This window comes from Rissa tridactyla, chromosome 8 (genome assembly GCF_028500815.1).
Source record: "Rissa tridactyla isolate bRisTri1 chromosome 8, bRisTri1.patW.cur.20221130, whole genome shotgun sequence".
NCBI classification, from domain to species: domain Eukaryota; kingdom Metazoa; phylum Chordata; class Aves; order Charadriiformes; family Laridae; genus Rissa; species Rissa tridactyla.
This window is the reverse complement of record NC_071473.1, coordinates 6,496,104-6,509,750: the sequence shown is the minus strand read 5'-3', so window position 1 is coordinate 6,509,750 and position 13,647 is coordinate 6,496,104. Positions and strand designations below refer to the sequence as shown.

The 13,647-nt window shown below is 50.1% G+C and overlaps 1 protein-coding gene across 1 annotated transcript; it reads left to right on the top strand.

The window, feature by feature from the left end:
• The first annotated feature begins 7,599 nt into the window (after window positions 1-7,599).
• SOX8 (SRY-box transcription factor 8) lies at window positions 7,600-13,407 on the top strand. Its single transcript, XM_054213214.1, has 3 exons — window positions 7,600-8,329; window positions 9,834-10,072; window positions 11,012-13,407. Exons 1-3 carry the CDS (start codon window positions 7,887-7,889, stop codon window positions 11,746-11,748), a joined length of 1,419 nt encoding a protein of 472 aa, XP_054069189.1. The 5' UTR covers window positions 7,600-7,886; the 3' UTR covers window positions 11,749-13,407.
• Window positions 13,408-13,647: the final 240 nt, after the last annotated feature.

Below are 13,647 nucleotides of genomic sequence, written 5' to 3'. Positions count from 1 at the left end.
GCGTGCGGCCCGCCCCCCGCCGCGCCGGGCCCGCAGGGCGGCCGCTGAGGCGATGGATACTGTGGCGGGGGTTTGTGTGGAAAAACGGCGTTTGTACGACACGGCCCCAGGGAGCGGCCTTTGGAAAACGGCGAGAAAGTGCAAAGTTAAAAAAAAAAACAAAAACGGAAAGGGAATGAGTTGAGTCCAAACCCCCTTCCTCCACCTCCAGCCTAAGAAGGCCAGGGCCCGCTGCAGCCCCTCAGCTCACCCCGGCGCACCTGGGCCCCATCCCTGAGGGAAAACGTTGAGTTAAATCGCTGAGGAAAAGCGTTAGATTAAATCCCTGAGGAAAAACATTAGGTTAAATTCCTCGTACTTTCATTATTTCCCACTTCTGATGCTGCCGTGATTTCTACTTCACATAGTCTATAGCCGTCAAGCACTTGGCTCCACGTTGAGTTCGTAAATACTGGGTTTTTTAGCAAAACCACTTTAATAAAGCGGCCTCGGCGGTCATCGATGAGTTTAGGCGTGTGCCATGTATCCCACTTAAGTAAATACCGCCGTGCTAAACTGCTCGATGGTCTCTGAGAAAGTATCTGTTATCAGGTGTAACATTATTCAATGCTTTTCAGGCTGTAAACCGGTCCCTTCTAAATGCCTCTTTTGTTTTTCCAGTTTCCCATCACTGCTGCTTGCATTGTTCTCCTTAGAAAAAAAACCTACATAATGGTGCATTGTATAGGGAAAGAAAAATAAGCTATTTGTTAAAGGCCTCTGGTATACTGCAGTTTTTGCGCTCCCTTTGGATTAGCCACAAGGTTTGGCTAGATAAATTTAAAGAGATGTAAGCTAATGGTTTCCTTTGTGGGGTCTTTATGAAACTTCTACGGCAAATTCCACATTAAATGGAAATGTCTGTAAAGCAAACTGGATAATTGAGGAAATTACTGAGGAGAAGCGGAGGGTTTAGGCTAAAGATTTAGCAAAAAAAAAAGGGAACTGGGTCAGTTTTCATTGCTGAAGATCGAACTGAGATCTGCGCGGGTTGGGATGGCCACAGGAACGAACACCAACCTCAGCCGACCCGAGCTCAGGGGACATCATGTTTCAACAGTGTCTTTCAACAATACGAGCTGCAAAGTTTTAAGCCTATTAAATGGCAGACAAATGTTGATAATCTAAAGGACCAATCCAACTCTCGTAAAAGGCAATGGAAGCCTTTCCTTCAGTTTTACTGGAAGGTGGATCAAGCTATAAAGGAAAAAGTGTGATAAAAGGGTAGATTAGAACATCAGATGACCTCCTCTCTGTTCTGCAGTTCCTGCTGGTACGCAGCTTTGTGTGGACCATCACCCGTGTCAGGTTTTCTGCTCGCTCATCTATTTACTGTCAGCTTTTATTTTCACGTCGCAATTTTCCCTCACGTTCACCTCTTTTCAAAGTAAAAAGTAAGGTGTCAGAAAAGAAAACAAGGTGAAAACCAAGCAAGTAACGCAAACAAAATATTTAAGAGCGAGGCTCTGAGCCTTAAAGTCTCCAAGGGAAAGCGATTCATAAATGTCAGGCCGGCCGGCAGGCGCTGAGGCATCATTGATGCTGATCTTCATTCAACAAAATGCGCGCCGCCACGTCCCCCCGCCCGACCCTATTTTGCTGTGTTCCAAACAGCTGCAAAAGTGACAGAGAAACAAGCATTTACTGTCACAGCACCCAGCAGCTGTCCCCACCAGCACCTCAACCCTGCTGTCCCTGGCACCCTAAATTACTCTGTGTTCATTCAGGTCTAGTCTTTCGCCCCTCTGGCTGCCAGGAATTGGGTTTAAATAAAACAGAGAAAGTGAATGTGTGCAGAAATAACTATTTTGTAAAGCAGCATTAACATTTGGGGACTCCTCTAAAGAAAACATACATTCAATTATGTATAATGCAGTTATACACAATCCCGCTGAGCATTCAGCTGCGTTTGCTAAATGGGAGGTGGGGATCTCACAAAGAATTTGGGAGCTTCCTTCTACTGGTTAAGGTTTTTCTGGCGGTAATATTTTTTCCATTAAAATGCCTGATACTTCCCTGTGGAAATCCGATCTTTAACTCCAGGGTTAGCAAGATTAAGGCTGAAAAGGATTTTCAGAGGAAGAATTACCTTTTTTTCCTCCTGTGTTTTTACAGCATCTATAATGATGGGGTGCTGATTCCAAAGAGGGATTCTTAAGTGGTACCATAGGACAAACGATTAATAATCACAATAATCATAATTAATAGAATTGTGGTTCTCTGGTATTTTGAAAAGACACCATACAGCCTATGCTGTGCAGGACAAAATAAGAGATCTTTTACCAGTGTCTCGCCTGGCTTTTAATGTGTAATGCATACCTGCGTGTTGTTGATCTCACAAAAGCAAATTTTGGTTTGTTGCTGGTATCCTGGAATATTTGAACAGAAATAACATATTGACATATCTTTCCCTTTCCACTGGTTTTGGTCTTTACACATGCATGTTTTCTGAGACCAAAAGGGAAAGCCGTCCCTTTCGGGTTTTGTAATTGCTTTCACAGCCAGGTCCTGGGCTGCGAGCACCATGGTGTGCAACTTCAGGCTGCGAAAACTGCAAGATAAAAATGCAGAACAAGCCACTAGTTAACTTTTTCCACTGGGATATTAAAGAATTAATACTGATAAAAGCCCTTGTTAGTAAGGGCTGTTTTATTTTGTTTTATTTTAGCAGAAATTCCACACCAGGCCCAACGTAACACGGTAAAGATTTTCATGAAGCCCTCACTGCCTTTGACTCACCCTGAAGTCAAAGCATTTTAAAAATAAATGTCCTTTTCCTCTGATACCTGCTGCCATGATGAAACCTAGAAAAGAGCTTAGGAATCCTGTGCACTCCTCTCCACTTGCATTTCAAGCAAGAGAGAGGTCAGTGGTGTCCTGCCCAGTGCAGGTGCACAGAGTTTCTTGTATCAACGCCAGGTAAATGTTCATGGGTTGGAAAAGAGCTGCTGGGGAACACGTTCCTCCATTGTTCGCCCTGCAGCTGCCAAACTATTCCTGTCCAGAAAAAGGAGGGATGCCGGAGCTAAGCACCCCATTAACGCAATAAAAACTAATATTAAACTAATATTTAAGCCTCTCTCTTACCCCTGTTCTCAGCAGAGTGCAGCAGCTGTACAAGGGGTGCATGTTTGCATCCACTCGCAGCGGCGAGAGCCTCGAGTCCCCAGCTCTTCACAATCCTTGGAAACACCTCTAATGACGGGCTTTGGATGAGGCTGTGTGCAATAAAAAACTTGTTCTTGCTGTGGTGGGAGCACACAGTGACTTTCATGAGAGGATACACTAATTTTTCACTCCTGCTGTGCAGGTGAAAACAAAAATTCCCAGAGCATAGCTAGGCACAGTGGCGGGAGTTGTGGCAATGCCAAGGACTAAATACCCCAAGCATTAATTAAAATTTGCAAAAAACTTCTGTCCCTTTTACTCCTGAATTGCTCAGAGCAGCAAGGCTCATTTCATGTCAACAGAAGACAAATTTTGGACCTAAACTGATCTGCAAGCAGCTTAGCAATATAAATTTAGTCTTAAAATGGCATGAGCAGGCACTGGTTGTGTGCTGGTGCCTTCACAACTGCACGGTGTAGGACTGGACCCATCACTGCAGTTCATCTTGAGAGCAAAGCTTTTCAGCTCTTCTGCTGCCGTTTTAATTGAAATTAGTTGAAAGTTACCATAGGTCTTTTTTTTCTTTGCAGATATCAGTAGCTGTCCTGAAAAGGATTGAACATTCTTTCACCGCAATCTCTGAGCTGCCACTGAACTGCTGTATCCTCTGGGCAGAGCATTAATCCTGCAGTTGTCAGAGGCTTATTTTAACACGATGCATAGGTTACTCTTATCTGATCAGGGGTTGTTTTTTCTTCCCCTGTAAGGCTCTTTCTATTTGCTCTTTGAAATTCCCATGTAAAATCTGCTCACAGTTCAAAGGTAGCCAATTTTTGAAAAATTATAACTTTACCACTTGATCAGATTAAGCGACAGAGCCCACCTTTGGGCTGGGCCAGCACCCCGCCAGGGAGGGAGCGCAGTACGTGTGTGTGTTGCAGAGCACATGCCATCGTCTGCAGTGGTTCCCACCTGCTCTCATGCTCTGAAAATGCCTTCCCTGTCTTCTAATGAAGGTGAGATTTCTCCTCCCTGACATTAGTGGGGCTCTGATGCCGATGCACACACACACTTATTCCTGCATAACAAATAGGTGTGGCAGAGAGGAATTGGGATGGGAGGTTAAGCCACCTCCATGCCATGGGGATTCTGAAGGTTCCCAGGTGACAAGTGTCAATGTGATGGAGCCAAACATGCAGACCTTGTATTTAGTGCCTGATCTCAAGCAACGGTGGTGTGAGCTGGCCAGGAACTTTATTGGAGATTGTGTCAGACTTTAAATAAAATGAAGCAATATTGCCAATATTGGCAGGCAGCTGGTGGACCTCTGCTGTGCCCGCTCTGTCAGGAACAGCCAGCTCTATTCCACCAAATCCTCTCTAAACATGCCCCGCTTGAGTATGCTCTTTAACGCTCCATTGGGCAGAGGGAATCTCGGTTCTTCCCTCCCAGATTTGCACCCTTTTCCTGGAAATCCTGATGTCAGGGTCTGCCCTGCAGCAAGCTGGGTCAAGACAGAGAAGCGTTAGACCAGGCCTAGATGACACATCATGCGAGATCACTGTGAGACCTGCCTGGCAGCTCCATCATTTGCCCATCCCTGTGCAAACATAGCTAGTACTTTGTCATACAAAATTTGACCACGAGACCCTGTAAGACAAATGACGCCACTTGAACCCACTTGTTGTCCCAGTGTAATCTCATTCCATTTCATGGATGAGTGAACTTCTCAGGAAAGCAAAGATACTGAAGTTTCCCAAGTGCTCCAGCTCCCTCCTCTCCCTGTGTCATCTCGACTTCTCACAGCCTTGCCCAGCTCGAATCAGCCTACGAGGCAGGACAATGCCGCTCCCTCCACCAGCTCAGCTGAGAACCGACGCTCAGAGACATGAAATGGTCCGTGCAAGATCACAAAACCAGACATGAAGCAGGACACGTATCCTGCCCTGGGCTCCAGGCACTACCTCTTCCCCGTGCCCATCTCTGGAGCAAGGGGAGGCCACTACTGAATGTTGTCCTCCTCCTTCTACCTGCATCGGACAAAGAGGAATTCAAGCGTGTGGGCTGGGAAATGCAATTCCCTGCCTTGGGCAGAGCTGGGGAGCTGTGAAAGGCAGCAGCACGCAAGGGGGAAGAAAACCAGCGTCTCTAACTCCTGCTGTCCTTGAGGGCTTCTTTTGCAGGAATTTGACTTGTAGTTGAAGGCAGGGATCAGAAAACAGGGGCTCTTGTTTTCATTCCTACCTCCTTGGGCTTGCCCCAAAGCTCTGAGTGTCCCACAAATCCCTGCCCAGCCTCAGTCACGCAATGAGGTTCAAACCTTCCAAGGAATGGACTCCTCATGCGGAGACGCTGTCTTTGAAAAGCTGGACTAAAAATAGTGATGATTGCATTGACTCAGCCACCTCGAAAACGGATGAAATAATACAATTTACCCGACTCACAGAATTTCAGTAAGGTAAACTTACTAAAGAGCTACGAGAACCAAAAGAGACGGGCATTATAGAAATGTACGTTAATTATTTGTCAGATGAGGAAGAAAAAGTTCTGTCAAGTGTCCAACTGCACTGCAAAACCACCAGTCCAAAGCCCAGGGAAACAGAAACTCTTCCACAATCTCATTAAGTTTTGGATTGGGTCCTGGAAGAAAAGTCAAATTATTCCTCATTTGCAAGTTTAAGACATATAGCACGCCTTGAGCCTTAAAGACAGTATTTTTAAAAAAGACATGTTGTAAATTTACATTTAAAAAAAAAAAATCTTTCTCCAAAGGTAACTCACTTTGTGACTCTGCAAACTGAAAGCTGAAATCCTGAGAAACGACTAATAAGGAAGTGAGAGAACTTTTATTTAAAATAAAACCCTGCTTTGGACTTTAACAGAATACATTAATTTTCACACAAAAGGCACACGGACATTCAGGCACATTTAAACAGCGTTGCATTTAAATTCAACGTGTGTGCTTTATTTCAATGTGATTATACATCGCAGTAATTAAACAAAATGCTCTCAAAACCACCACGTTCCTGTTACTTTTTAAATGCTGGAATGCTTGAAGCACTCGCACAATTTCTAATTATTTTTTTTTTCCCCTGTAAATCTTGTACTTGACCCTCTTTTTCCGGGGGGTAGCGGGACTGGGGGGGAAGCAACGGATAAAACTGGAATTTGGGGAGTTGCTATTTTTTTTTTCCAGTCGCAATTAGAAGGCTGGATTCCGCGGATAATTAGAATCAAATGCTCCAAATAAACCCTGGAAAACCCGGGGCTCGCTCCGAGAGGGGCAGGTCTCCGGATCCAGCGGGCAGAGCTTTTAAAAAAGGGGGAAAAGGGGGTTTTGCTGCGGGGCCCGACCCGCGCAGCCCCGCACCGGGCTCTCCCGCAGCCGACGGGGCAGATTTTGCGGGCAAAGCCCCCCCCCCCCCCGCCGCCCCCAGACGCACAGGCTCACCCCGAGGTGCCGCATCCTCCTCCGGACGGTGCCAAACCGCCGGTGTCGGGGGGGACGCGGCCGGGGCAGCCCCGGCTCTGCTCTCCCGGGGAGGCTCCCCGGTGCCCGGCACCGCGTCCGGAGGGGGAAGGGGGCGGGGGGGGGGGCGAAGGCTGCGGGGAGAGGCGAGGCGGGGGGCGCGGAGGGTCTCGTTTCGATTCTTTCCAGCAATCCGCCGTGTCCTGCCGTTAATTGCCCGTTGGAGAGAGCGGGGAGAAGCGACGCGCCCGGGGACGCGGGGAGCGCACGGCGGCCCCGGGGCTCGGCTGCCGGCGGGCTGCAGCAGCCCCGCTTACAACCGGGACGCACCGGTGCTTCTGCCATCCCACCGACCCCCCCAGAAGCCCCCTCAGAATAGGGGCTTAAAGACTAACGAGCTGCCCCCAGGGCGCGAACCGCCTGGTGCGTCCCGCCGGACCGGAGCCCCGGCGGGCGGCTGCTGCCGCCCCATCCCGCTGCCGCTCCGCATCTCCTCGCTATGGCAGCCCCGTTCCACGGCGCCTGGAAAAGGGCTCCAGAGCCCCGGTCCACCCCATACCCACTCCCCGGCACCCCCTCCCCCATGAGGGGGATCCACTGTGCACGCCGCGGGTATAAAACACATCCCCACCGTCAACGTGTCCCCATCGGTACTACGGGCGAAGCTCCCCCCAGACAATTTGCAGCGACAAAAGCAGGAGGGAACTCCACACACCGCGAAAAACGGCCCCCTTCGGCGGCCGGGCCGCGTCCAGCCGCCGCCCCCGGGCCGGTGGCACCTCTCGTCGGCGGCTCCAGCCAGCGGAGCGGCAGGAGTGCGGCGGGCGGGCGGCACAGGCCTGCCGGCGGGGGCGCCCCGCCCCTTATGCAAATGAAACTCCCCGCTTGACCAATGGGAGGCGGCGCCGGGGGCGGGGCCGCTGTCCCCGGCCTTAAAGTCACTTGTTGCCAGGGGCCGAGTTTCGCACTGGACGTGGAGCGCGGCGCGGGCCGGGCGCGGGGCACGGAGCCGCGCGGGGACGGCAGCAGGACTGCTTCTGGTTGTTTCCTTCTTTATTATTTTTTTTTCCGGCTGATTTTCACGCGTTTGTGTTTTTTATTTTTCTAGATTTTTTTTTTTTTTTAAAATCTTTTTCTCGCTCTTCGGGCGCCCGCAGAGGGGTGCGCGGCCCCCGCCGCTCCGCCCGGACACATCCTCGCCCTCGGGGCGCCTCTGCCCCTCGCCCCCTTCCCGTCCCCTCCCCCGCTTCTCTCCCTCCCGCCGCCACCAATGCTCAACATGACCGAGGAGCACGACAAATCGCTGGAGGCTCCGTGCAGCCCGGCGGGCACCACCAGCTCCATGTCACATGTGGACTCGGACTCCGACTCGCCGTTGTCCCCCGCCGGCTCCGAGGGGCTGGGCTGCGCCCCTGCGCCCGCCCCGCGCCCGCCCGGCGCCGCTCCGCTGGGGGCCAAGGTGGACGCGGCCGAGGTGGACGAGCGGTTCCCCGCCTGCATCCGCGACGCCGTCTCGCAGGTGCTGAAGGGCTACGACTGGAGCCTGGTGCCCATGCCCGTCCGCGGCAACGGATCGCTCAAGGCCAAGCCGCACGTCAAGCGGCCCATGAACGCCTTCATGGTGTGGGCGCAGGCCGCCCGCAGGAAGCTGGCCGACCAGTACCCGCATCTGCACAACGCCGAGCTCAGCAAGACCCTGGGCAAGCTCTGGCGGTGAGTCCCGGGCCGCGCATCCCCCCGCGGGGCATCGCTCCGGGTCCCGCGTCCTCGCTCCGGGCCGCACATCGCCCGGGGGCATCGCTCCGGGTCCCGCGTCCTCGCTCTGGGCCGCGCATCGCCCCGCGGGGCATCGCTCTGGGCCGGCCATCCTTCCGGGCTCCGCGTCCTCGCTCCGGGCCGCGCATCGCTCCGTACCGGGCTGGGGACGCGGGATCCGCGCACAGGCACCCCCGCTCCCCGCAGCGGGGTTGGACCGGCGGGACCCCCGCGGGCTTCCCGGGGGGTCGACGGGGGCTTTGCCTGGAGGTGCGCGGCTAGATTCCCCCTCCCACTGCTTCTTAAAAATCTTTTTTTTAAAAAAAAAAAAACTTTTTTTTCTTCGGTCGTCCGCGCCCGCGGGGGGTTCTTGAAGCGTTTCAAACTGAAGTGCAAAAATCCCGCCGAGCGTGTCGGCGCCCTGCGGAGGACACGCCAGTCCCTGCTTCGAAACCCCCCCGATGCAGGGGTCTGGGTGTCCACGGCCACAGCCCGGGCGCTGCTGGTGGGTTCTGCCACAGCGCTGTGTCGTGCGTGAATTTTTCCCGCTCCATCACGGAGATGTGCAGCCCGGGCCCTTTCCTCCCCTGGTCAGGGTTTCCCTTGTCCCTGTCCCCAGGAGGCCGAGACTTTTTAAAATTGCTTCTTTTACAATGGCTTTTTCTAAACTTATTTTTTCTTCCTTGCCCTGCTTGCTTACTGCTTAACAAGCTGTAAAACCAAACAAGCCGATTTTTAGCAGTTATTTTAATCTTCTCTCTAATTTCCCTTCTTATCCGCCTGCTGCATGCTCAGCACTGCCTGCCGATGCAAACTTTTTTTGCTGGGCAGCAAAAAAAAGTGCGTTCTGCTTTCCAAGGCTCTGCGACGAGCCACGTTTTACCGCGTGGTATATATTCGGTCGTGTCTGGGTGTACCAAAACTTGCATCTTTCCTGTCTGCTTGGGCCAGCGATGCTCCCACTGCGGTTTGAGACTGTCCAAGAGTTTGCAAAGAGAGGTCTGGGCGGGGGAGAATTTGGAAAGAAATAATCCCATCGTTGTTGCTTTCGTGGTTTCTTTGTAAGCACCAAACAAAGCTGGAAATGGGCAGCGTTGTTTGTTGCGGTGAGGGGGTGGCATTTGTAAGACAAACATAGGAATAATATTTGGCAAAGGTATTAAAAATGGGGCAGTGGGATTTTTTTTGTTTGCTTGGTTATCGGTATCCATAGTGGTTGGTCTTTTTTCATGTGTCTGTAGCTGTTATTTTAAAACATTTTTGCAACATGGATTAGCTCTCTTTTGCCGAGGCAAATTCATTTTGCAATTAACTTTTTGGGTTGCTCAGATCAGTGTATGGGAAGTGGGGATGTGTGAGTCTGAAAATAGGCTGAAAACTTCTGGGAAAAAAACATTAATTTTGGATTACTTTTCTCTCCCCCCCCCCTTATTTAAAAAAAAAAAAATCCATCCCAAAACAGTTTGTTAAGCGAAAATGAGAAACGTCCCTTTGTGGAAGAAGCTGAGCGGCTCAGGGTCCAGCACAAAAAGGATCACCCGGATTATAAATACCAGCCACGGAGGAGGAAAAGCGTAAAAGCTGGGCAGAGCGACTCCGACTCCGGAGCCGAGCTCAGCCACCACGCAGGCACGCAGATCTACAAAGCGGACAGCGGGCTGGGAGGCATGGCCGAGTCCCACCATCACGGCGATCACACAGGTAAAGGACCCCCACGGGCAAGAAAAATCTGCAGGTCCCAAGCGTGTTGATTTTGGGATGTCAACCCGCTGGTGGGCACGGGCTCATCTGGCCTCTGAATGAATATCGGTGGGATTGGAACCATCCAAAAGCAGGAGTCGTTGCCCCGAGAGCTGTAGTTTTGCACCAGGTTGTGAATGTGACCACAGTTTTCTTTAGTAAATGCTTATAGAGCTGACTGTGCCATAGAAAATCACCAAATCGCAGGGATCCTGGTTTCCCAGCTGGCCTTGGGAGCAGGGAGAATTAATTGCAAGCTAATAAGGGTTAATAAGCCGTTGGCCATGCGAAGTGTGCCTGGGGGAGAGGGTCCTGGAGATGCAGCTTCCCCCCGAAGCTCCCCGCTTCTCGGCAGCACTGCGAATTGGCACGGGGCGCGTGTTGACAGATTCCAGGAGGATTGCGAACGTCCTGCAGCTTCAGACGCGTCTGCGCTCCTGCCCAGCCTGGCTGGGGATCCCAGCCCCGGCCTGCTCTGCCGGGACGGCTTCTCTGCTCCAGGAGAGCCGGGCTGCCTGCGGGGAGAGGCTGAGTGGGTCCCTCAGAGTCCTCCCTCTGGTTCTGCTTCCCAGGAGAGGGGGAATTTTTGCAGCCGGGGATGTCCTGCCATGTCCCAGAGTGACCCTGATGGGCACGGCATGCTCCCTGCCTTCTCCTCCGCACTGTGTGTGGTTTATCCCAGCCAAGGATGTGTCTCCCTGCCACCATGCCAGTCCCTGATGGTCCCCATCAGCCACCTTCAACACAGAGCTGTAGATTTCAATCCCCCTTCCCCTCTTGCAATAAGACGGGAGGGAAACATGCCTTTTTTTTCTTTTTTCTTTTTTTTAATCATCCTTGAAGGAGTTGGGTGTTTTGTGGCTGTTCTTGTTAAAGCCTTGCTTGTCCCTTCGTCCCCAGGTCAGACCCATGGGCCGCCCACCCCACCCACCACCCCCAAAACTGACCTCCACCACGGCAGCAAGCAGGAGCTGAAGCATGAGGGCCGCCGCCTCGTGGAGAGCGGCCGCCAGAACATCGACTTCAGCAACGTGGACATCTCTGAGCTGAGCAGCGAGGTCATCAACAACATGGAGACCTTTGACGTGCATGAGTTTGACCAGTACCTGCCGCTCAACGGCCATGCCGCCATGCCAGCCGACCATGGCCCCAACGCCGCTGCCGGCTCCTATGGCACGTCCTACTCCCACTCAGCCACGGGCACCGGTGGGACCAACCAGGTCTGGACTCACAAAAGCCCAGCCTCGGCGTCACCATCGTCCGCTGACTCGGGCCAGCAAAGGCCGCACATCAAAACGGAGCAGCTGAGCCCCAGCCACTACAGCGACCAGTCCCACGGCTCCCCCGCACACTCCGACTATGGCTCCTACAGTGCTCAGGCATGTGCCACGACTGCCTCCACCGCCACGGCCGCTGCCTCCTTCTCCAGCTCCCAGTGTGACTACACGGACCTCCAGAGCTCCAACTACTACAACCCCTACCCCGGCTACCCCTCCAGCATTTACCAGTATCCCTATTTCCACTCTTCCCGCCGTCCCTACGCAACACCCATCCTCAACGGCTTGTCCATCCCGCCGGCCCACAGCCCCACCGCTAACTGGGACCAGCCAGTCTATACGACCCTGACGAGGCCTTAAAGGATGTGCGGAGCCCCTGAGGGCTTCCCCAACGTATGCACTAATGAAGGAATGAAGACGAAGAGCGTGGAGTGCCGCGATAGTTTCCGAAGTGCCTCCTGAGCCACTGGGAACTCTGCTCGTTGCGACTGGATGTCCCCTTGCTTCAAAACTCTCCAAAAGGACAGAGCTCTATTTTTCTTTAATTAATACAATTTAAAAAAAATTAAAAATAATTAAAAAAAAAAAAAACATTACCACCACACACACACAAAAAAAAAAAGGACCATCGATTCCTTTTTGAATAAATGAAGGACAAAACCATTTGACTCCTCTGTGAGGACTGAACTGAACTTACTCGTCGTGGAAGTTGACACGTGCAAAAGTGGAGCAGGGGGGTGGGAAGAGGGGGGAGAAAAGAAGAAAATAAAAAAATAATTAAAAAAAAAAAAGCTGTTTGAGACTTTAAGGGTCTATTGCAATGTGAGGAACGGACCAACCTTGAGGGCAAGAACTCACTCGGACCAACGTGAATGAACCCCTAAAACCCGGCTATTCCGTGTAACGATCTCGTGGGAACAAATGAGTCTGGTGGGACCAACCAATTAAATGTCTGAAGTGTTTGTTTTTTTTAGTCAAGAGTTCTTCTAAGCAAGGTTTGGCTGTAATTAACATTTTGTTTCGTTTTTTTTGAAGCTTAAGGTGTTTTTTGTTGTTCTTTTTTTTAAATCTGTTAAATATGTATTTATGTTCTGTATTATTTTGTCTTTTAATTAATGAAGTAATTTTGTGCAAAAAGTAGAATTTTAAAAGATTTTAAAGAACGGGGTGGGAGGGAGCATAAAAATAGTGGAGATGATACAATAAAACGGTGTTATGAGTCTATAGATTTTCATTGGGTTTTGGGTTGGTTTTTTTTTTTTTTTGCTTTTGAACGGCTGCAGCAGTTGAGGTTGAGAGAGGGACTGAACGAATCTGCCCATCGCAGACCTGGTCACCAACAGAAAACTCAATCGGGAACATACAATAACGAGGGCGGGGAAAGTTACTAATTAAATTGGGAGGCTAAAACGATTGCAAAAAGGAGCAGGCAATTTTTTTTTTTTTCTAGATACCCGCTTTCGGGCGTTAAAATTGGATTTAAGGCATTGCAGAGTCTTTGTACACTTTCGGAACCAGGACTACTTTATAGGAAGATGTAATTTAATGAGAAATTATCAACTTCTGCTTTAATTTTGGCTTCTAGGGACCAGATATCATCCATCAAACTGTGAAACTAAAATCTTCTCCACTAAAAAATTTTTAGGTACTTAGTTTTAGACTAATATTTCATTGATATATTTCTACTTCTTCCATTGTATGCTGAGCATATAATAACCATCTATTTTATGGTAACTTGTGCCTTTAAAAACTTTGTAAATTCTAAAAACACATTTCAGAGGTTATCATCTTTTTACCTTTTCTACGTTTCCTACTCTTTTTCTAAAAATATTTTTTGCATATTTCCTTTTGGGGACGTGGGGGTGGGGGAAAAAAATACAGAAAACTCATTTTTATGCAATCTATTTTTCTGTATAAAGTTTGAAAGACTTTGGCTGTTACTTATCTGTTCTCTTCACTAGCTTCTGACTAAGCAATGCTAACTTTTGTACAGATCAATTTGATAAAATTAAAAATTGCTTTTTATCAAGTACGTGTTACGTTTTCTTTCTGCTTGAGCATATTTCTGCGCTGAAAAGAAATGCGGACAGCAGCTTTGAAGGAGACAGGCTGTTCGGAATAAAATATTTCGAGCAAGGTTTTCTGTTCTTCTCATGTCTTGGGTTTTGATGGTTGGGTTTTTTTCTTGCTCCCTTTCCCTGTACTTGAATGGTGTCTTACTATGAGATTTTTTTTTTTATTTTTTTTTTTACTTCTTTG